The sequence below is a fragment of the Felis catus genome, chromosome B3 (genome assembly GCF_018350175.1).
Source record: "Felis catus isolate Fca126 chromosome B3, F.catus_Fca126_mat1.0, whole genome shotgun sequence".
In the NCBI taxonomy this organism is placed as follows: Eukaryota; Metazoa; Chordata; class Mammalia; order Carnivora; family Felidae; genus Felis; species Felis catus.
The window spans coordinates 114,404,996-114,426,708 of NC_058373.1; the positions used below are offsets into that span (position 1 = coordinate 114,404,996).

The 21,713-nt window shown below is 50.6% G+C and overlaps 1 protein-coding gene and 2 long non-coding RNA genes across 3 annotated transcripts; 1 reads left to right on the forward strand and 2 right to left on the reverse strand.

Annotated features, from left to right (window-relative positions):
• Window positions 1–307: 307 nt before the first annotated feature.
• Window positions 308–5,781, reverse strand: ZFP36L1 (ZFP36 ring finger protein like 1). The gene is made up of 2 exons (XM_006932939.5): window positions 5,510–5,781; window positions 308–3,111 (listed from the first exon to the last, which is right to left on the reverse strand). Exons 1-2 carry the CDS (start codon window positions 5,564–5,566, stop codon window positions 2,152–2,154), a joined length of 1,017 nt encoding a protein of 338 aa, XP_006933001.1. The 5' UTR covers window positions 5,567–5,781; the 3' UTR covers window positions 308–2,151.
• On the forward strand, window positions 3,111–7,112 carry LOC123386122. Its single transcript, XR_006599729.1, has 2 exons — window positions 3,111–4,239; window positions 4,707–7,112. It is a non-coding gene; the product is annotated as an uncharacterized LOC123386122 (long non-coding RNA).
• An 8,117-nt stretch (window positions 7,113–15,229) lies between these two features.
• Window positions 15,230–21,051, reverse strand: LOC123386123. Its single transcript, XR_006599730.1, has 3 exons — window positions 20,948–21,051; window positions 19,949–20,170; window positions 15,230–19,031 (listed from the first exon to the last, which is right to left on the reverse strand). It is a non-coding gene; the product is annotated as an uncharacterized LOC123386123 (long non-coding RNA).
• Window positions 21,052–21,713: the final 662 nt, after the last annotated feature.

The window sequence follows — 21,713 nt, forward strand, 5'->3', positions numbered from 1 at the left end:
CAGCTTTTGCTGAAGGCCTCCGAAGCTGCACAGGTGCCCAAGGCTGGTCCCTGGTCAATAACCAACACACTCGGAAGATAATAGAGAAGTATGGGCTCCCTTTGCAATAAACTTCCATCCCATCCCCTCTAAGCTCAGAGACTTCCAGCATCAAGGGAGGGAAGTACAGCCATAGGTTTAGCTGTTATGGCTGAGAAAAAAGCAACAAGCACTTCTCCTCTTCCCCAGCACCTGTATCCTATACAAAGGACAAACCTACAGGCAAAGGAAAACCACAAACCAAGTAAAACCAGCTTCACCATCCATGTTTCTTGAAAAAAACGGGGTTTATTGATTTTTAAACTGCAAATAGTCGTTACAAAAAGTTTTTTTTTCTTTTAAATAAATTCACACAAAGAAAGAGAAATAGAAAGCGACGGTAGTGACCAGCAAGAGGAATAATAATTACATTCATCTTAATGTGTGTGTGCCAGTTCTGTTTGCATTAACATTGGAAAACTCCAAACCTGGAATCCAGAACCTCAAATCTGCAACCGGAATGTCTTGAGATGGGCACGTGGAAGTCAAAGGGTTTCTTTTGTTTTTTTGTTTTTTCCCTTTTAGAAGCCATACATAAAAGTTGTTTTCCTTCTGTACTGTCACAGAACTTTTACATACATTCTCAGTCCTAGCTGAAAAGGCCTAAAGAAGAAGAAACTCAATTTGCAGTCCAACACAAAGGGGGGAAATTTCTAAAATAAATAATCCAACAGTTTTTTGCATTTTTTTAAATTAATTTTTCATTTTTTTAAAATAAAATAACCAAAAAAAGTGTAAAGTTACAAAAAATGTCGTTGAAGAATAATATATTAAAACTGTGGAAAAAAAAAAGGAAAAAGACACGTCACAAAATTTTAAGATTAATATGAAGATCATAATTTAACATAAAAGAATATATTCTATGGATTTGTCATCCCGATAAATATGAACAAAATTAACAAAAAAAAAGCATAGTTTTGGCAATAAATACGTTTTGATAAGTTAAATAAGCTTTTTTATATTGATGTGCAGTGACAAGCAAAATTTTTGCTCTCCAATTTCTGAAAGTTATATGAAGTTTAAAACCCAGGGAAAAAAGCATGGCGTGAGTGCTCTAAGGATAGACCTACGGTATTCTAGAGCAAAAACCATTGAAGCTACTTCTACAGGAAATCGTTTTAACACAGCTATTGTATGTGGAATGAATACCATTAACTGCTCACCCCTTACATGTTTTTTTAGCTTTTCTCTCATTTTTTTGTTATTTTTTTTTTTAAAGATGTCACATATGAACTGGGGAACTTTAGCACCAAAATCAAGTCTCTCATAGTCCATCTAGCTTCCCCATCCTCCCCACTTTAAAAAAAAAAAAAAAGAAAGAAAAAATTAAATCACAAAGTCCCACTTATGTCGCGATCTTCATCCACTTTTTGTCTTCCTTCCTGTAGACCTACGCGAACCCAGGCAAGATTAGTCAACAGAGGTTCAGGTCGGGAAGAAAAAGGTATTGAATGTCAAGATAGGTTTCCCCAAAAACCCAAGTCTGGCAACAACTCTCCCAAGAGGGGTGTGGGGGGGTCATGGGGAGAGGGGAGGGGGAGGGTGTGGGAGGCTGAAATAAGGGAAGGTGCAGTTGGGTCGCCAGCGGAGGGAGCTGCTGGTTCTGGGTCCCCTCCCCCTCCCCCATGGGCAGAGGCTCAGGGAGGCCCACGGGTGCCCTCTGGCGCTGAAGAGGTAATGTAGTCACAGTGACAAAGTTAGATTACAAGGCACTAAATTGCTTCTGTAAACTGTTACTGCTTTTTCTTTTGTGATTTGGCACTTAAGGCGTAAGCCGAGGGGAAAAAGGCATCTACTGACAAATATGGGACTTGTCTGTTATGCATGGTAAGTGGGCTATAAAATCGAGGAGAGGGGGTTTCAAGCCAGAGGAAGCTACTGACAAATTGACTTGTCCTTATGTTGGGGGGGGGGGGTCAAGAGAGGGGAGAGGGAAGGGGCATTCCAAGGTTCTGGGGGAAAGGGGTTGAGCTTAACCTTGTTAATGTAGGGGTTGTCAGGAATCAGGGAGAGAGGGAGGGGAGGGTAAGGATGGGGGGTGGAGTAGGCAGGGGGTCCCTCCCTACCCGGGGTTTAGTCATCTGAGATGGAAAGTCTGCTGAAAATGGGCAGGCGTCTTGAGTTGTCCAAGGTGGGGGAATCTGAGCCACTGTGGCTGCTGCTGGAGCTGCTCAGATAGCCCTCCTGGTCCGAGAGAGAATCCTGAGGGCTGGGGGGAGAGTCAAACATGTGAGGGGACTCGGACATGGGCCGGAAGAGGAAGGTGGTCGGGGAGCCACCCCCGGGCAGCCCCATGCTAGGGGCAAAGAGGTTCGCCAGCTCCTGGCTGGAGAAGGCGAAGGGATTATTGGTGCCATCTGGCAGGGTGGGTGAGCCCAGGAGGTCATCGGCGCTCAGGATGGGGGGTGGGGTGATGGACGTGGGGCTGTCCAGCAGCCCTGTGGCAGCGGCGGTGGCAGCGGCACTGGGAAACCCAGCAAAGCTAAAGCTATGCTGGAGGCGGGGACGGTCAGCGGAGAGGTCCCGGGCCCCGGCCAGGGCGCGGCGCTCCTCAGCGTTGTGGATGAAGTGGCAGCGGGGCCCATATGGGCAAAAGCCGATGGTGTGGAAGGTGCGGCACAGCTCCGTCTTGTACTTGGGGTGACGGGTCAGGCTTCGGAGCTCGTGGATGCCATGCGCGAACTGGCACTTGTCCCCGTACTTACAGGCGCCGTTCTCCTCAAAGGGGCGGCACAGCTCCGTCTTGTAGCGGCTGGAGTTGACCTGGCCGCTCCCTGGCTGCTTCTGGGTGGGCAGCAGCCGCTCGCCCCCTTCTGAGAAAGAGCGGTCTCGGAAGCGGCTGTCCCGAGAGCTCAGAGCTGGGGCCGGCTCGCCCTTGAGGCTGCTGAGGAGCTGGTTCTGGTGGAACTTGGAGCTGGGCAGGGTGACCGAGTGCCTTCGGGGGAAGCCCCCACCGGCAGGGGTGCCCACCGCCTTCCTGTCCAGCAGGCAGCCCCCTGCACTGGGAGTACTGTAGTTGAGCATCTTGTTACCCTGGAGGGAAGAGAGGGAAGAGAGAGGATGGTTGGTGACAAAGGCCACGTACCAGGGCCAAGAAAAGTACCCCTAAGTGCAGCCCCCTCCACAATCGGAAATGCCCCTTGTGTCTCTAAGGAACTACCTCTAACTCAGCCCTGGCAAGCCCCCTCCCACAAACCAGCCACCTGGCTTTACTTTGGCCCCATGCGTAAGAAACTACAAAGTCCTAACCTATAAAAAATTGTTATACATGCACCCTACTCCATGCGGACCCCTGGAATGCACCCCCATATCCTGTCTCCAAAGCTACCACTTTTATCCATAAAATCTAACTTTTTTACCTCCCCAGTAGATTCCTCAGCTAAAAAGATCTCCCGTAACTCCGACTTCTCTAGATTCCCTTTCCCCCCAAACAAGAACAGGTAAACCTCAGGAGACTCTGAGTACCCTCCTTTTAATCAGTCCCTCCTTGATTGACACTCCACACAAACAAACGCCTGGCTTCCCAAGACTCAACTTCCTCCTTCAGAAAGGTTCCCTTCCTTTGGCAACAGGTTTCCAGACTGCCTTTGCTTTACTTGCTAAGAGGAGGGGAAGAGGAAGGGTCAGGAGAAATCCTCCATCTGGGGTGGGGGGTGGGGGCCAGGAGAAGGATGGGATTCTAAAATAAAGTTCATTGCCCCACGCCCTGGAAAGAGGTGCCTTCTACAATGATCTCCCCACCCCCTCCACTGGGAAGATGCCTTTGCAGTTAGTGTTCTGGCTGCAAGGGCAGGCTTGGATAAGAGCGCCAGTGTTTAATCTTTAACGCAAAGCTGCAGGTGGGAAGGAAAAGGAAAGCACCAAATCCCCCCACCCGCCTCCCAGTCAATAGTAGATTTGGGGGGAGGGAAGCAGAGCCACCACAGACAGGTTTCTGTTCCAATGGTATACCCTGGTCACCTGCCCAATCTGTACCCAAGATTCGGAAAGGGCACAAGCTGGGGACCAGGGAGTTGGCTCCCAGCCCATGTGGGTGTCATTGTGCAAATTCTAAAGTTGGTCCCTTAGGATCAGCTGCAGGGGCTCGGGAATCTGTAACAGCAACCACCCCACAGAGCGGATTACAGGAACCAAGTGGAGAGCCCGGTTCCCAACAATAAGGTTCATTTAAAAAGTCCGGGGGGGGGGGGCGGGGGTAGGGAGCGAGGGAAAGAGAAATAGATCAAAGAGTGAGAAAGCCGGGAAGAGAAGGAAGGAGTGCAACAGAGCTCAGGTTAGCTGCCAGGGCAACTGGAGTTTGGGAAAGCCCAGAGAGGGAAGGAAGCTGAAATTCAAACTTTTTTTGATGTTGTTCTTCAGCTCCTCGGAGTCCCTGCACCCCAACCCTGCAGCCCTGGGGCCCTGGCAGCTGGGCCGACTGGAGAAGCAAGCTGGGAAAAGACAGCGACATGACCCAACGTGTTTAAAAGAAGGCAAAACACTTTAGCAATTAAAAGTAGCCTAGCAGCTCCCCGCTTTCAAAGTGGGGAGAGGGGACGAACATAATCTAACATCCAAAGGCTTTTGCTGTGTACGCTTAAACCGCATTCATGGAAAATTGTGTTTAAAACCTGCTTTTTTTCACACAGGCTGGCAAGCTACGCCACTTAAGGAGGCCCCATTAAATCCTTCCTCGCAGAGCCCCTTGAGCTCAGGCCGGCATTTTGTCCTCCAGGCCCCCCTCAACCCCCTCGGAAAACAGGTAAACGGGTCAAGCCTAGTACCATTATCACCCCAAAGTTTGCAGTACTGTAGGCGATCCCAGAAGGAAGCCTGGACGAGCTGGGGCGAACTGAAGTCCTACTGCAAACCCGTTCTGCAACATCCTTTTGAATCACAACTCTTGGCCTTTTTCTCGCAGGTTCCCAGCCCTTCCACATCAGACATCCCAGTAGAGATGTCGTCCGGAGACTCACTTCCCCAAGGGGAGCCCCTGCTGACCCCACTGGCTAGCGGTGTGGCTGGAGACTCGAACCCCTCCCGGCGACAGCGAGACTCAGAGCACGCACAGGCAAACCGAGCAGACCAGCGAAACCGGGCTCAAGCAGCACATTACGGGCGACGGAATCACCAAAAAAAAAAAAAAAAAAAAAAGGTCCCAGCAAATGACCCGCATCCCTCGGGCGGCCTCGCCACGCAAACTTCGCCCCCCAAAACTCTGATCTCCAAATTCCCATGCAGTAGCCGCCAGGACCTGTTGAAACTCAAAGGGTGGGAAGGAGAGAGCCAAATTCCTTTAAACTGGGGGGAAAGTAAGGCGGAAAAAAGAACCATCTTGCCTCTCTTCCTCTCCTTCCTACTTTCCAAGACCTGAACTTTTTGAGGGTTCTTTCTTTAAGCAAAAGAGGAAAAAGAAAACTTTGAAAAGCGAACCCTCCCCGCCCCACTCTACCTTGCATAAAACTTCACTCAAGTCGAAGATGGTGGCAGACACGAGGGTGGTGGTCATCCTGGGCGCTCGCACGGGGCAGGGACGAGGATCTGGTGTGCCGCGAAGGTCCCGGTGCGGGGAAGGCGCAGCCTCCGGCTCTCCGGTCTGGAGTCCCACACGCCTGCTCCCGGCGCCCCTCGCCTTTCTGACTCTCCCCGACTGCGGCGCGCGAAGCCCAATTTATAAAGTTCAGATTTGGTGGACCGGGGGAGGAGGAGCTTTAAACTTATTTAAATGAGGAAGAGGAGGAAAAAAAAGGTGATTGACACTGAAGTTGAATCAGCCATGCGGTCAAACTCGGGAAGAAAAAAAAAAAGAAACTTTCAAAAGGAAGAAGGGGGAGGGGAAACGAGGAAAGAAGGCTAAGAAAAAAAAAAAAAAAAAACCAACTGCAAGCAGCGCACAACTTTTTTTTCTTAAAGAGGAAAAGTTTCGAGTCTCTCGCTTGGCTACCCGGCGCTTGGGGCGCCCCTCTGTGGGGCCGCGCGGCGCGAGGGGGAGGGGCGCCCCCCCTTTGTCAGCCTGCGAGCGCGGCTCTGTGACATCATTCATTCCACCCTCTTCGGGGTTCTTGTTGTTGTGTTGTTGTTTTTTTGTCGGGCAGGAAGGCGGGCTCGACTTTCTCTTTTTGCAGGCGGGAGCAGAACCCGTCCTTAGCGCCCGGGCTGCGGTTTCCATCTTGAGCAGATCTCCCCTGAAACTTCTCCAAGTGCCCCCCACAACTTAACTCTTTTCCCGAGTTTTCTTCCGCACTCGGCTGCCTTCCGCAAACCAAGCAGGACCAGAACATCGGGAATTTGGGACGCAGAAAGCATTCGGGTCTAAGGTTTTTAGTTTAGTTTAGTTTTTGTTTTGTTTTTTTCAGCAGGTCGTGGGGGAGGTAGAGTGGTGGGGGAAACTAGGGAGAGTTTTTCCCTGGGGGGGGGGGGGGGGACCGGGCCGGCTGGGAGAGCGCAGCACGGTTTCGCGCGCCACACGCGTCTACACTCTCCTGTGCTTCGCAACCGAACGGCGGGAGGGGCAGTAGCGAAAAAGACCACCGCCCGGAAGGATTGCTTGCTTGTTTAACAGGCTTGGGAGTGGGATTTATTTCACGCATGCAACCCTTAAACTTCTTCAAAAAGAAAACATGAATCCTCATGAATGTCCTTTCCAATCCGCCCTCCTCGCCCCCCCTCCCGAAACACCAATAACGCACAACTTTCCACGAGCGCTCTGAACTATGGGACACACGCACACACCCGTAGACGCTTGAACAATGAAAAAAGTTACTTTGGCAAGAATGAAGGTAAAGAAATGGGGGAGGCGACACTTTTAACTTCTTGTTGCTTCTCCCCCGCCCCCACGGGAACGGAACATATGGCTTGTCACGCTGCGCTGTTTGGGCGGGATGGGGGGAAGGGGGCATGAGATCTTCCAACCCCCCCCCCAATAGATTATTACTTCTTTTAAGACTGTAATATATTTACTGTTAGCTTCAGAGGCCTCTCCTTCCACCCAAATAAAAAGTTGTTAACGTGTCGCCCACGGCCCCCGGGTGCTGGAGCGAAGACCCAGGCGGAAATCGCGGGGCTGTGTTTCTTTCCTATTTCCCCGCGTGCCCGGCCGCCTCCTCAGCCCTCGCACGTTTCTTCCCAGCACTCAAGGCGGCCGGGTCTGTTATGAAACCCCGTGCGCTGAGTGGCTAAGAGCGGGTTCCATTGCGATGTAATTAGGTCACCCCATTATGAGCACGTTTCTTTGGAAAGGACAGGGCGGGCGGAGCAGAGCGCTCGAGTCGCGCTCTCACCACCACCACCCACCCACACACACTCACGCATTTTTATTGCATTTCTGGTGTATTCGTCAACCTCCGAGCAGACCCAGGGAAACCTTCCAAATCACAACTGTTTTAGGAACCGGTTATTTTTCATCTTTGCGAAACACAGAACTTTTGCTGCAACCACCAACCTACGTGATCCCAGCCGGGTCTGCTTTTATTTGGCCCCTCTGACTTAAATTGATGGCCCCCATTTTTAACCCGGCTGCTGCCCCTTGCCTTTCCTTCTGCTGCTGTCCAGCCGCCTGTTGCTTCCCTCCCCCTGCTCCCATATTTCAGCTTTTCTTGAAATCTGGCAAGCGCCAGAAAGGGAAATAACTTCCATCCACCTTAATTTAAATCACTCAAGTGTAGGTTTCTTTCTTAAAGGGGTGTTTGCTCGCTCCTTTACCCAGCTCCAAGAAAGGGAGGGGGTCGTGCAGTTTCTTGGTGATGAGGTAATGAGTTCCAGATTTCAGGACAGAGCAGGCTGCGCGTTAAAACCACAAGGTTAGTCTGCGTCCTGATGTGAAGCTATTTCGTCCTTTTATCTGCCTCCCCCCCACCCCAAAAGACCCATTGGTCTTTAATTCTGGAGGGTTCGCGAAGCTCTGCTGGGGGGATGGAGGAGGGGTGGAAAAGCGAGGGAGAAGGGGGACCCGGAGCGGGTGGGGCCGCCTGCCCGGCCCCAGGCCTGGCCCGCTGTCCCCCCCGCCCGCGGCTGCAGGACTGGCTAGAAGCACCATCACGCGGCCCCGGAGCCGCAGGCTAGCTAAAAAGTCTTTTTACCCAACCCCCCCCCCCCCCCCCCGCAAGAGAACTCCGATTCCTCGAATTTCCTCCGCTTTTCCAACTCCCGGCCGCCTCTCCCCTCCCCCGCTCCCGGGGCGCGGGCAACGCGGGGCGGCGGCCAGCCTGGCCCGCTCGCTCCGGAGTTGTTTACCGGCCCCGCCGACCCACCGAGTTTGTTCCAGCTCCCAGAGCCTGCCTCTATAATTAAACTCTTTTTTAATTGTTGGGTTGAAACGTCATTTCGGGGACTTTCCAAGGGTGAGGGAGCCGAGGGGAGGGAGCGAGCCTCCTTAACCCTTCGCTGACCCGGCGGGCCGCAGAGTGGCGTCCAGCAGGGCCGAGGAGGGCTGAGAGTCCAGGGACCGGAGCCGGCCCGCCCCGACTGGACCGGCTCTGCAGGTGCCCGATGGCGGCGGGGACGGCGGAGAGCTCTGACCCGGACGGGAAGGCCGACGAAAGCCATCCGCCGAGCTCCCCGCCCCCTAAGCAATGCAGTCCGCGCTCAGGTTCCTTACCCGCGCGGGGCCGCGAGAGGCAGTCCCTCCACCTGCACTGCAGCTTCCGACCGGGAGGCGATCCGCCGGATCCTCCGTCCCAGGCCCGACTATCAGGGCCCTCCTGGCGCACTTGGAGCCGGTCCCCTCGCGAGGAGGGGCTGGGCAGGTATTTTTGGATGGGGGTGTTAGGTTTTGTTCAAGGAGGAAGGTGAAAGTCCCTCGAAATTAGGGAACCGCGACGGATGTATTCATGGGTGATTCTGGACCGTGGGCGCACCTCGCGGCAGGTGAGCGTGTGGGGTGCCAGGCCCCTAGCGGGCTTGGCCACGTCAACAGCGACCTCCAAGGCACCCCTCCCCAGGATCCCATCCTGGCCCGGTTGCAGCACGCGATCTGCCATCGCAGAATCCCACGGCTTCAGGTCGTTTGCACAAACCCCCAAATTCTTCGGATTGGGCCCCGCCCGCCCAGGACCTCTGCCACCTGAGACCCTGGAACAGCTGTAAGGTCTCTGGATTAGAGAGAGGTGGAGGTACGGCCAAGTGCGGCCTGAGAGTTACGTGGTTTAGATTCACCTGTAGTGCTTGTGGAATGCAGATTCCTGAGCTTGGACCCAGGCCCAGTGAATCAGATGGTCTGGGTGGGGATTCAGATGCTCTGGGGTGGGGTCAGGAATCTGCATTTCTAGTAATTTCCTGCTAGTGACTCAGACATTGAGGTCTGAGAATCAGTGGTCCAAAACGTTGAAGTTGGGCCATTCTGGATCCAAATCTTGGCCCTGCCATTTTCTAGCCGTGTGACTTTTCAAGACAGTGACCAAAGCCTCTGTTTTCTCATCCCTAAAATATGGATGATAATACCGCCTAAAATTGGCCGCTAAAGTGCTTAGTTTCAACCCTAGCAGAACCCTTTTATATGCCTAGCCATTGTATGTAAACGAAACCATTCTTGAGGCCTTATTACACCACAAAACACATTTTGGGGAGTATTCACTTTGCAAAAGGATGCTTCAGTATGAACATCCGTGAAATGGTCAGCTAACAACTTTGACCCCTTCTGCGCCTTCTCCTTCCTTGCCTGGGCCTGCCTAGAGACACAGGATAGCCCAGGAGTTTTGAGCCACCTAGACTTTGAGGGGAAGCCCAACTCTGCCAGCTGGTCACCAGTTGCACAACCTCAAGCAGGTCACTTATTCTCTGGGGTGGTCGGGAAGGTTAAACTCTTCCAGCCAGTGCTTAGCTCCAACAGCCACTTGCCCTCCAGTCACTCCAAACTGTAGCAGTTGCTGGTGGTTTGCTGCACAGCCCTCCCTGGGGCTTTGCTCAAGAGGTTCCTTCTGCTGGGGTTTCACGCAGCTCCCAGAGCAGGCAAAATACCTCTCTCGCAGCAGGCCCACTGCAGCCTGCGGCACTCCGGCATTCTACTGCATTTTATGGGAATTATCTGTTTACTCCCACTGGACCTGTCAACTCCTGGAGGGCAAGGGCAGCTCTATTACCTGGGTCTCAGGAGTAGGTCGTGAGTAGGTACGCAATTCATTTTTTTTCCCCAGCTTTTACAGCACCTGCTGTTGTAACCATTAGGATACTTTGGTCACCCTAAACCCGGCAGTGGGAATAGAAGAAGGATGGACGAGGCTCCAGGAGTGACAGGAAGGGGGGAGGCCTTGGGCTCTGCCATCAGGGGAGATGGCACCCTTGCCAGGTTCAGAAGGCCAGAGCTGGTAATTCAGGAAGGCTGGGCTTCCACGGCTTGCCAAGGGCAAGTTCTGTGCAGCTGTTAAGAGGTGACATAGTCTAATGGAATGAGCACTGGTCGAGGAGTCAGGAATCTTGGATTCTAGAGCTACTCTGCCACTAGTTCAGTAGGTCATTCTCTACTCCGGGCTTCCATATTCTGCTCTGTAGATGGAGAGCATTAGACTAGGCAGGTGGTACTCGAATATCACGCTGAGCAGAATTACCTGGGGAGCTTTTAAAGCTATACAGATGCCCTGCGCCACCCCATCCCAGTCCAGCCTCCTCCAAAGATTCCACTTCAGTTGGTCTGGTGTGAGGCCCAGCATTTGTATCTTCTAAGCTGTCCAGATAATTCTATTGTGAATCTATTATGAACCCAGAAGCACTGGATTTGATTATGTTAGATCAGTAGTTCTCAACCAGGGATGATTTTGCCCCCCACCCCCACCCCATGAACATTTGGCAATGTCTAGATACATTTTGGGTTGTCACTATTGGGAGGTGGGGAGGTCAGTGCTACTGGCATCTAGAAGATAGAGGCCTGATATGCTGCTAAACATCCACACAATAGCCCCCACAACAAAATTTATCTGACCCAAAATGTCCATGGTACCCAAACTGAAAAACCCAGTTTTAGAGGTTCTTTCCAACTCCCAAGATCCCTGCATACTTAGTTAGGCTCTATCCCCACTCCCCCTGAAACCCTTCTCCTTAGGGCAGCCCAAGTGATCTTTTTTCTTTTCTTGTTTTTTTTTTTTTTTCACGTTTATTTATTTATTTTGAGAGACAGAGCTCTTCGCTGTCAATGCAGAGCCTGACGCAGGGCTCAATCCTCTGAACCATGAGATCACGACCTGAGCTGAAATCAAGAGTCAGACGCTTAACCTATTCAGCCACCCAGGTGCCCCTCCAAGTGATCTTTTCCAAAACCTAGATCTAGGGTGCCTGGCTGTCTTAGTCAGTGGAGCATACCGCTCTTGATCTCAGGGTTGTGACTTCCAGCCCACATTGGGTGTAGAGATTACTTAAAAATAGAATCTTTAAACAACAACAACAACAACACCCCCCAAACCTAGACCTGATCTTGTGTTACACTTGCCTAAAAACCTTGGCTACCCATCCTTGTTGGAATAAAAACCATACCCATAGTCCAGCACAGTTTGACTCTCTTACTGCTCCAGTCTGGACTTTCATACCCCTCCCTCCCTCCCACCACTTCTCCCACCCCCCAGGGCACCCCCTTTGCTCTGGTCAATTTCAGATGAAAATGAAGGATACTTCCTTCTACCCTAGGGCCTTGACACTTGTTATTTCTCCTGTCTGAACTGACCTTCCTTTGGCCCAAATAAATTCTAAATCATCCTTTAGAATCCAGCTCAAGCATCACTCCCTCCAAGACAAGGTATCTCTCTCCTCTCTGAAGTCCTCATGGAATGTTCATTTCGTTCAGAGTAGTTATTTCCGTTTATAAGTATATGTTCATTCCTGTCACTTTTTTTTTTCTTTTTAATTTCACATGCAGAAAAATTGACCTATCTTTGGTGTACAGATTTTTTTTTTTTTAATTTTAGGGATGGAGAGAGACAGCACAGGAGCCAGGGAGAGGAGCAGAGGGAGTGAGAGTGAATCCTAAGTAAGCTCCCCGCTCAGCGGGGAGCCTGATGCAGGCTCCACCCAGGACCCTGGGATCGTGATCTGAGCCGAAATCAAGAGTCAGAGCCACCCAGGCGCCCTTAGCATGCAGACTTTTAATGTGAATAGATTAATCACCACCATGACCAGGAAACAGAACAGCTCCATCACCCCCAAAAACTTCCCTCATGCTACCCCCTTGTAGTCATGTGCTTCCCCTCCCTTCACTCTGCAACCACCGATCTGGTCCCTATACTGTAGTTTCATCTTTTCCAGAATGCCATATAAATAGAATCATATAGGATGTATGATTTCACACAACGTAATGCCTTTGAGATTTATCCATGTTGTTGCATGTATCGCTAGTTCATTCCTTTTTGTTGAAGAACACTATTTCACTGTATGGGTGCACCATTGTTTATTCACCTGTTGAAAGACATTGGATTATTTCTAGTTAGGGGCCCTGATGAATAGAGCTGCAGTAGCATTTGTGTACGGATTTTTCTGTGAACACGGTGCCTATTTCTCTAGGGTAAATAAGTAGGAGTGGGATTGCGGGGTCAAATGGTAAGTGTATGTGGAAGTTTATGTTAAAAACTGCCAAACTGGGGCGCCTGGGTGGCTCAGTCGTTGAGCTTCCAACACTTGATTTCCACTCAGGTCATGATCTCACAGTGAGTTCAATCCTTGAGTCTGGCTCTGCACTGACAGCATGGAGCCTGCTTGGGATTCTCTCTCTCTCTCTCTCTCTCTCTCTCTCTCTCTCTCTCTTTCTCCCCCTCCCCTGCTCACATGCTCTCTCTCAAAATAAATAAGTAACATTTAAAAAGAAACCTGCCAAACTGTTTCCCAGAGTGGATATACCATTAGGCATCTCCAACAGCAATATGTAAGTTACATGTAAGCAACAGTTGTTCCACACCCTGACACCAAGCCTTACGATTGTCCGTATTTTTTATTTCAGTCATTCCAATAGTGTGTGGTAGTATCTCATTATGGTTTTAATTTGCATTTCATTCATGGCTAATGATGTTAAACATCTTTTCATGTACTTATTTGCTATATGTGTATGTCCTCTTTGGTGAAATATCTGTCCAGGTCTTGCCCATTTTTAAAACTGGGTTATTTGTTTTCCCACTCTTGAGTATTGAGAGTTCTTTTTTTTTTTTTTAATGTTTATTTATTTTTGAGAGAGAGTCAGAGCGCGAGCGGGGGAGGGGCACATAAAGAAGGAGACACAGAATCTGAAGCAAAATGTGCAGAGCCCGATGCAGGGCTCCACCTCACAAACTGTCAGATCATGACCTGAGCCGAAGTCAGACTCTTAACCGACTGAGCCACCCAGGTGCCCCTCTTTTTTTTTTTAAGCTATTTTATTTATTTATTTTTAAAATGTTTGTTTGTTTGTTTATTGGGAGAGAGGGAGAGAGCAGAAATCCTAAGTAGGCTCCATGCTGTCATCACAGAGCAGGATGCCACCCAGGCGCCCGGAGGGTTCTTTATATATTCTAGATACAGTTGCTTTGTTGGATATGTGATGTGCAAATATTTTCTTCAGTCTGCACCTTAGCTTTTCATTCTCTGAGCAAAATATTTTTCACAGAGCAGAAGGTTTCAGTTTTGATGACTTTTTTTCAGTTTTTCTTTTGTGGATCATGCTTTTAATGTTGCATCTCACACTCTTTACCTGACCCTGCATTAAGATTTTTTCTTTTAAAATTTAATAGTTTTATGCTTTACACTTAGATCTGTGATCCATCTTGAGTTAGTTTTTATATACAATGCGAAATTTAGGTTGAGGTTTGTTTTTTTGCCTTTGGGTGTTCAATCCTAACACTATTGTTGGGTTTTTTTTTTAAGTTTATTTATTTTGAGAGAGAGAGAGAGGGGGGAGAGAGAGAGAGAGAGAGAGAGAGGGAGAACGAGATGGGGAGGAGCAGAGAAAGGGAGAGAGACAGAATCCCAAGCAGGCTCTGCACTGTTAGCGCAGAGCCCCATGCAGGGCTGGAACCCACGAACTGTGAGATCATGACCTGAGCCGAGATCATGACCTGAGCTGAGGTCAAGAGCCAGATGCTTACCAACTGAGCAACTCAGGCCACCCCCCCCCCCCAGCACTGTTTATTAAAGAGACTATCATTTGTCCATTGAATTGTTTGCGCCTATTCAAAAATCAGTTGGTCATAGTTGTATGGGTCTCTTTATTCTGTTTCACTGGTCTGTGTGTCCATTCTTTTGCCAGTGCTACACTTGTCTCGGTTATCATGGCTTCATGGGAAGTCTTAAAATCAGGTGGTGTAATTCCTCCAACTTTATTCTTATTTTTCAAAATTATTCTCATGAGTGTGCCTTTTCATATGAATTTCAGAATCATCTTGTCTGTATCTTCCAAAAAAATTGTGCTGGGAATTTTATTAGAATTGCATTAAACCTATAGATCAATTCAAGAAGAAGTGACATCTTTACCATGTTGAGTCTTCTAATCCATGTACATGGTATGTCTATTTATGTAGGTTTTTGGTTTCTTGAATCAGTGTTTTATAGTTTTTATTTATATGTATTTTTAAGTACGCTCCTTGCCCAGCGTGGAGCCCATGACCCCGAGATCAAGACCTGAGCTGAGATCAAAAGTTGGATGCTTAACCAACCAAGCCACCCAGACACCCCTTTGTAGTGTTTCGCCTATAGATCCTACACGTTTTGTTAGATTTATACCTAGTATTTCCCTCCTTTGGGGAACTATTATTTTTTCTTAATTTCAGTTCCTAATTTTTCATGGCTAGTGTATAGAAATACAGTTTTTTGTGCATTGGCCTTGTATCCTGTGTTCTAAGTCACCTTAGTTGTAAGAAGGTTTTTTTGGTAGATTCCTTAAGTTTTGTTTTGTGTGTATGTGTTTTTAACATAGACAATTATCTGCAAATAGGAACAGCTTAATTTCTTCCTTTCCAATCTCATGCCTTACATTTCTTTTTCCTGCCTTATTGCCCTGTCTAGGACTTCCAGTATGATACTGAATAGGCATTCATGAGTGGACACCCTCACCTGATCCCAATCTTAGGGGAAAGCATTCAGTCTTTGACTATTAAGTACAACATTGGTTTCAGGTTATTTTACAGTCGTTTAACTTTTTTGTTGTTGTTTATTTATTTTTGACAGAGAGAGAGAGACAGGGCATGAGTGGGGGAGGGGCAGAGAGAGAGGGTGACACAGAATCCAAAGCAGGCTCCAAGCTCCAGGCTGTCAGCACAGAGCCCGACGCGGGGCTCAGACTCACAGACCGTGAGGTCATGACCTGAGCCAAAGTCAGACGCTCAACCGACTGAGCCACCCAGGTGCCCCTGGTCATTTAACTTTTTGACATCTCCCTTCCCACTAGGATGTATACTCCATGAGAGCAGTCTCTCTGCTCTCAACTCAACCTTCAGTGCCTGCAACGGTACCTAACACACAGTTAACAATTCTCTACTTTAGTAACTTATCCAGCCATAACCACTGCCCTTATGACAGACAGCAGAGGGACTTGGCTGAACATTCAGACATTGTGAAGAATAACTGGACGATAAATACCCCAGTGGATCCAACCAGGCATTAGCCCCATGGAGTTGGCCACTTGAAACTGCAGCTTTCTAGCAAGCCATTCTGTGTCGAAGCATTGATCTATCAGGAAAAGATGACCGCAATAAAATAATTATTTCAGACTGAGAGCATTCTATTCCCAAAGGGAATCTAAACAAAAGCTCTTGGCTCTGAAAAACAGGGGCTTTCAGGGTAAAGAGTCACACTGCTCTGAAATCTTAGGCCCTCGGATGGGTGGGGTTGTTTCGCTAAATTTATTTCAGCCGCTTATAGAAACACAAGGGGGAAGAGGGGGGTGGCTGCTTGCACACCAGCCCTGGCTCTGGAGTATTAATATCTGCCGGGGCAGGCTTTTATTTGGGTTTTGTTTCACCTTTTGGGGGTGGGGAGACAGGCAGGCAGCAGGAACATCTCATGGCTGCACGGCTTCTGAGCTGTGGTTTTCCACCTTTCTCCCTGTGCACTCCCAGCAGGCCCACCCAGCCCCCTCCCGCCTCACCTGAGGGTAGCTCTCTACCCACTGAATACCAAGCAGTCTCACCCACGTACCTTTCACATCTACTCTTCTCCCATTTCCAGAAGGGGTCTGAGCGTTCCAAGAGAGTGAGAGTGAGAGATGGAACCTGCTTGCTTGCTTTCTGGCACAAGTGTGGGGCACCTTTGTCCCTGGCCCCATCAGAACCCCCTACCCAATCCCTTACCCCATCCTCTGTGGCTCTGCTATTTGCATTTGGGGTTGGGGGGGGGGGGCGGTTCTTGTATACGAAATCCAGGTCTTTTGAATCCTGTCTTCCTTCTCAGCCTCCCCCCAAGCACTGAACACACACGTTTCTCGGTGCCTGATACCTGTCACACGCTCACACCCATACGGAGAAAAAGGGGTTACGTGAAACCACCATGTTGCTCTCTAAACACCTGTTCTCGTCTGAATTTGGAATGCTTTATGGAACACAGGTTAATCACCTCCCACGGATGTGGGAGAAACTGAGGCACAGGAAGCGGAGGTGAGATGTGTATCCGCCGGCTGGCTCTCAGAGGTACCCACTGAACCGAAAGGCCCAGAGAAACATAGGGCCCCGTGTCTGGGAACTTGCTGTTGGTGCGGCCCGCTGTCTAAGGGCAGGAAGAGGAGACACACGAGCTGAACAAGCTGCTAGGCTTATGACTCAAATAATTACATGAGAATATGGGGAAGTACCTCACACGGTGCTCGGCCCATGGGAACCCAACAAATGCCAGCCCCGTTCTTTGGCAAACTCCTGCTTCCTGGCTCACCAGGGAAGATGGCAGACATATCCTCGTCCTCTCCGCTCCCCAGCCCCCAGTTCAAAAGACTGAACAGGCACTGATGGGAGGGGAAGGTGGCTGCTCCGGGGAGAATAAAGGTTATAGACACAAACTGTAAAGTGCTCACGAGGAAACTAAGTTTCTCTTTTGTCCCAGCACCAGCCAGTTGGCTTTGGAATTATCCCTCCAGCCCGGAGTGGGACCAACCCCGCCCTGGGGAGCTGTTCCTTTGAGGAGCAGGACTCACCTTCCCAGCCAGAACAGGGATCAGACAACTCTTGGAGGGTCGCCCATAGGCAGCGGGAGAGAGGATGGACCTTTGCCACAGCCCTGTGACTTCTCCCAAGATGAGTTTCTCCTGCCAAATGCACCCTCCACCCTGTGGGGACCACGGGCCCCCAAACCAGGGCCTGCCCTTGTCCCACCAAAGGCAACCAGATCTGTTGCAGCTGTTCAGTGAGAGGAAGAGCTCTCCCAGAGACCAGGGAAGTGGCTAGAGAGAGATTCCTGCCAGCCTGGGGGTGTAAATATTTATACAACGTGCTATGTGGGCAGAGGGAGGTGGCAGGAACGAGGCGGCCCCGAGACCGCAGAGTGTAGGAGCCTACTCTTTGCGCTCAGGTGGGAAGGGCAAGAGGCTGCTAGGATCCTAATCCCCCCCTCAACACCCCAAACCCCTACATCAAAGAGGCTGGTCTTTGTCCCCAGCCCTCCTGCCAGAATTGAGAGGAGAACTTAAAAGAAAGTTCACCATCCTTCTCCTAAGTCCCCTAACCGTTCATTCCTCCTGGCTAGGATAGGCCTCTCTGCCAGGAAGGAGGCCCCGCCTTCAACCAGAGACAGAGCAGCTCCACAGGGCCCAGGCCTAAGGATTTGTGGGCCCCTGGGGCTCATGGTTCTAGAGTTTTTAAGGATGCTCGGCCCCAAGACTTGGACTCTAGGGCTGAAGGCTTAGAAAATACAAGCAAAATATAAAATAGGCAAAGATTTCTCTCAAGCTTCTATATAATCAACAATACCTTTCCAAAGTAGCAGTAACATGGTACACGGATGGTGATGAGGAATGGATGGGACTGGCAAGAGAGCAAGGTGTGGAGAAGGTGGGGGAGCCCTTGATGGCACTTCCAGGACAGCACGTGGCCACCATCACACGGGGCCTAGGAAAAGACAGTGCAGCCCCACGGACGTCCACCTGGTGCTCTTGGGCCCCGGCACCCCAGGACGCAGCTCAGCCCCAGGTGTGCACTGACTTAGCTGCCCCTCATCTAGGCCGCTAAGGTCTCAGCCAGGACCCAATGGCACTGACGTCCCAGGGTGGGAGGCAAGCCTGGGTCGGGGGTGGGGGGTGAGGGGGACAGCCAGATGGACTCCAGTCGATCTGCCTCAGACAGCTGGGGAGCAGAGCCAGGATGCGCCTCTCCTCCCTCCCCCATCACTCCAGACAAGGAGGGGCGCGGCTGCAACTTCTTGGGTTTCTCTGCCACCGCGCCCGCGCCCATCGAGAAGCACCACCTGCTTCTATCAGTATGGGGCTGACCCTGAGGCCCCCCACAGGTGGGGTTTGTGTTGCTCCTCAGCGGCCAACAGCCTTTCAGACACCTGAAATGATCAGGCACCACTTGCATTCCCCGTGCCCCTTCAAAAACGCACACTGGCAGGAGTGGGGGTGTCGGGAAGGAAGGGCCTTCTACTGGAAAACCGCCTCGGTCTTCCGCCAGAGAGCGAACATCTAAAGACACCCGGCCTCCTCCAAGAGGCAGCCCCCTCTGCGGCAAGTCCCCCACCCACAGCACATCCCTTTGCGAGTAATACATTCCCAGTGCCCGCACCTCCCCTGAGCTCCGGCCTTTAGGGTGGAATCTGGTGAATGCCCCACCTGTCTGCTCAGAGAGGGACGGATTCCACTGCCGCCCTGAGCAGTGGGGCCCAGGCCCACACACACCGTGGAGGAAACACCATCTGCCCCAACCCTCAGCCCGGGGCCTGGCAGCCGATGTCAACCCTCACAGGGGGAGAGCAGCCCTGTCCCCAGCCCTCCCTCTCCAGAAGGGAGCTCCTCTTCCAGGGACACCAGGGCTGCGGTGAGAATCTTCAGATGCTCAGGTCCTCTTCTGCCGCCATGGCTCTGCCTGCCGGCTGTGGCCTCCTTCTTGCCAGCACTGCTTAAACAGATGAGCAAGAATAAAAGCCTGTGTGGCCCAAGGAAAGCTTTAGGGGAAAGAACTGACGCTGAAGGAAAAGGAGGGGAAGGACTCTTAAGAAACGGGAGAGGAGGGGAATTCAGGAAACAGACAAAATAAACCGTCCGAGAATCCAGATGTAAAACGAGGGAAGCCAAAAAAGAAAGAAAAATTATGCTAAGAAGGCAAAGCTGGGGTGGGGAAGGGAATTGAGAATGAAGAAGAAGGGGGGGGGCGGTTATAAATATGCTGAAAAGAGAGAAGAATGGGAGAGCAAACAACACCAGAAAAAAATAAAAAATAGAGACCCAGGAGAGAGACAGAGGCAGCAGTGAGTTTAAAACTGCTTTGACCCTCAACCAGCCACACTCCTAATGTTCTGAGTCTTAGTGCTTGAGTCTTGTTGATTTCAGAGCCTTCCAACAAGAGCAAAGGACAATCCTAGGAAAGCAAGCTTTCCTCCCTGCGTGTTTTTCCTACAATTCCCCCAGTGCATCTCCACTGTTGCTCTTTTTCGGGGGTAGAGCTCATCTCCCTGGGGCAAGGCGGAAAAGCATTCCAGTCCGCCCCAGACTCTGGTGGCTTCCATCATGGTGGCCCCTGGAGGGCCCACTGGAGGATCTGAGCAGCAGGAGCCCTGTGGTGGGAGAAGCACCGGGTTGTGATGCAGCTGTGCTGTCAGCTTTTCATCCTCCACGGAGGGGCTTACCCCAGCCACCTCTCTGTGGACCAGGGCTAACCTGGAACAGAGGGGCTCTGCAAAGCCAGAGGAGTCCCAGCAAATGCAACTTTTGGAAACAACTTGGATGATTTAGTTTCCAGGCATTCCCAAGGGGACCTAAAGATAGCTACAGTTTTCCCATTGCTGGGTTGGCAAACAGCTCCTTGAAGCTCACCTTTAATGCCTTGTATTCATAAACTCCATGAGCACCGGCAGAAGATTCTGGTTCCTCTCCCTTTGTTGGCTTGGCCTTTCAGCCTTGTGTTGCCTGTCTCTCTTCTGGAGTCAGCCAGCGTCTCTCGTCTGTGTCTGCTTAGGTCGTTCGTTTCCCTTAGGTTATCACTCCCCCTCTGCCCACTCTTCCATTTCTCTAGGGCAGCAGGAGTAGGGAGAAAGGCTAAAAACAAACCAAGGCAAAATCAAGCAGCAGAGGAAGTAAGTGAGTTTGGTTTAGCGGCCAGCGTTGGGGCTGTCTGCAGTGGGGGTGGCAGGCTCCTGATGGACGGGGGTCTGAGCCTCCCCAGGCCCCCTGAAACTGCTCCTCCAAAGTTCAGCCAAGGGGAAGCCACACAGGCTGAACTCTGACTGACAAGGACAAAGAAAACGGTTCTTGCACCAGCCCTTCTCCCCAAGAATTCTTAAGTGCTTGACCCTGGTTCTGTACGTTCCAAAAGTCGTATGTTTCTTCGCTCAAAAACTGAGGGATGGACACAATGGACAGAAGGGATGTCTAGGTTGTAGCCTTAGATACTCAAGCCGGTTTCTTCTCATCCCTCCTAACCTTCAAACCTGCCACAATCGTATAATCTGTGACTCAAACTATTATTTAACCATGAAAAAAGACAAACCAGGAAATTAGAGGCTGAATGACCTAAAATTTATTCCATTCAACTGAGCTAATCTCCTAATAAGGGTGTGTATAATAATAAGTCATGCTATATCTGTTCTGGAAGATGTGAACATTGCAGGGGAAAGCGCATGGTGATTGCAGATCCTAACTTGTTGAGATTTGTCCTCAAAAGGGTAAGTGCCTGGTCCTAGGCCAAGCTGCCTAGCAGTTTGCCAGATGAGTCTCAACATTTGGGAACCGATGTTGCAGCAAAGAGTGCCCAGTGTGCGGGCCGACCCCATTCAAACCCCTCACTGCCACCTCCTAGGCGAGCAAGGCACTTACCTGCCTCCTTTAGTCTCCTCCACTATGAAATGGCAATGACAGCAATCCTGATCTCCTGGGGCTGCTGCTGTGAGGACAGATGAGCGAGGCGCTTGGCACATGTGAGCAGCCCCCCTCCCTCCCATCAACCCCCCCCCCCCAGTCAACTGTTGCTGTATGTTAAGCAGCGAATTGGCAAGACTAAGGAGAAGGCTGGAGGCCCCACCAAGTGGGGTTCCACGGAGTCACTGGAACACAGTCAAGTATCCCAAGCAAGAGAGAGAAGAGGGTCCCAGAGGAAGCCCAGGCAGCTGGCGGGTGGAGCACTGCATGGAGAGCCAAGGACAGCCACTCAGAGCGTGGGGGCTGCACTCCAGTCCTGCTGCGTTAGCTCAACTCCTTGCATCCCCACCCTTGCATGGGTTCACCCTTACATGAAACCCAGCGCTAGCTCCCACTGGGTGCACAGCACCGGCCAGGCCCAGGGCTGTAGGGGGAGCAAGGTTACTAAGGGATCACTGGCCTCCGAGACTTCATGACCAGGCATTTCTGCCCAAATTCAGAAATCTGCCCTTTCAGGAGCCAGACTGTGAGGATATGACCAAATGCTGAGACATTCTTACTTCAGGGCCAGTTTTCTTTCTTTAAGTGGAAAGGCAAAGAGTTCAGAAATGTGCTGGAAATGTGAACACGAAATGGAATCTTGTTAACATTTAAGGACTATTGCTAATTTCTAGGTGAGGTAAAAGACAATATGGCTAAGTTTAATGAGGCCCTTTTATTTAGA

Coding starts and splice junctions, on each gene's coding strand:
- ZFP36L1 (XM_006932939.5), bottom strand. CDS start 5,566: ATGACCACCACCCTCGTGTCTGCCACCATCTTCGACTTGAGTGAAGTT. Junction 3,112..5,509: donor TGAGTGAAGTTTTATGCAAG/GTAGAGTGGGGC, acceptor TCTTCCCTCCAG/GGTAACAAGATGCTCAACTA.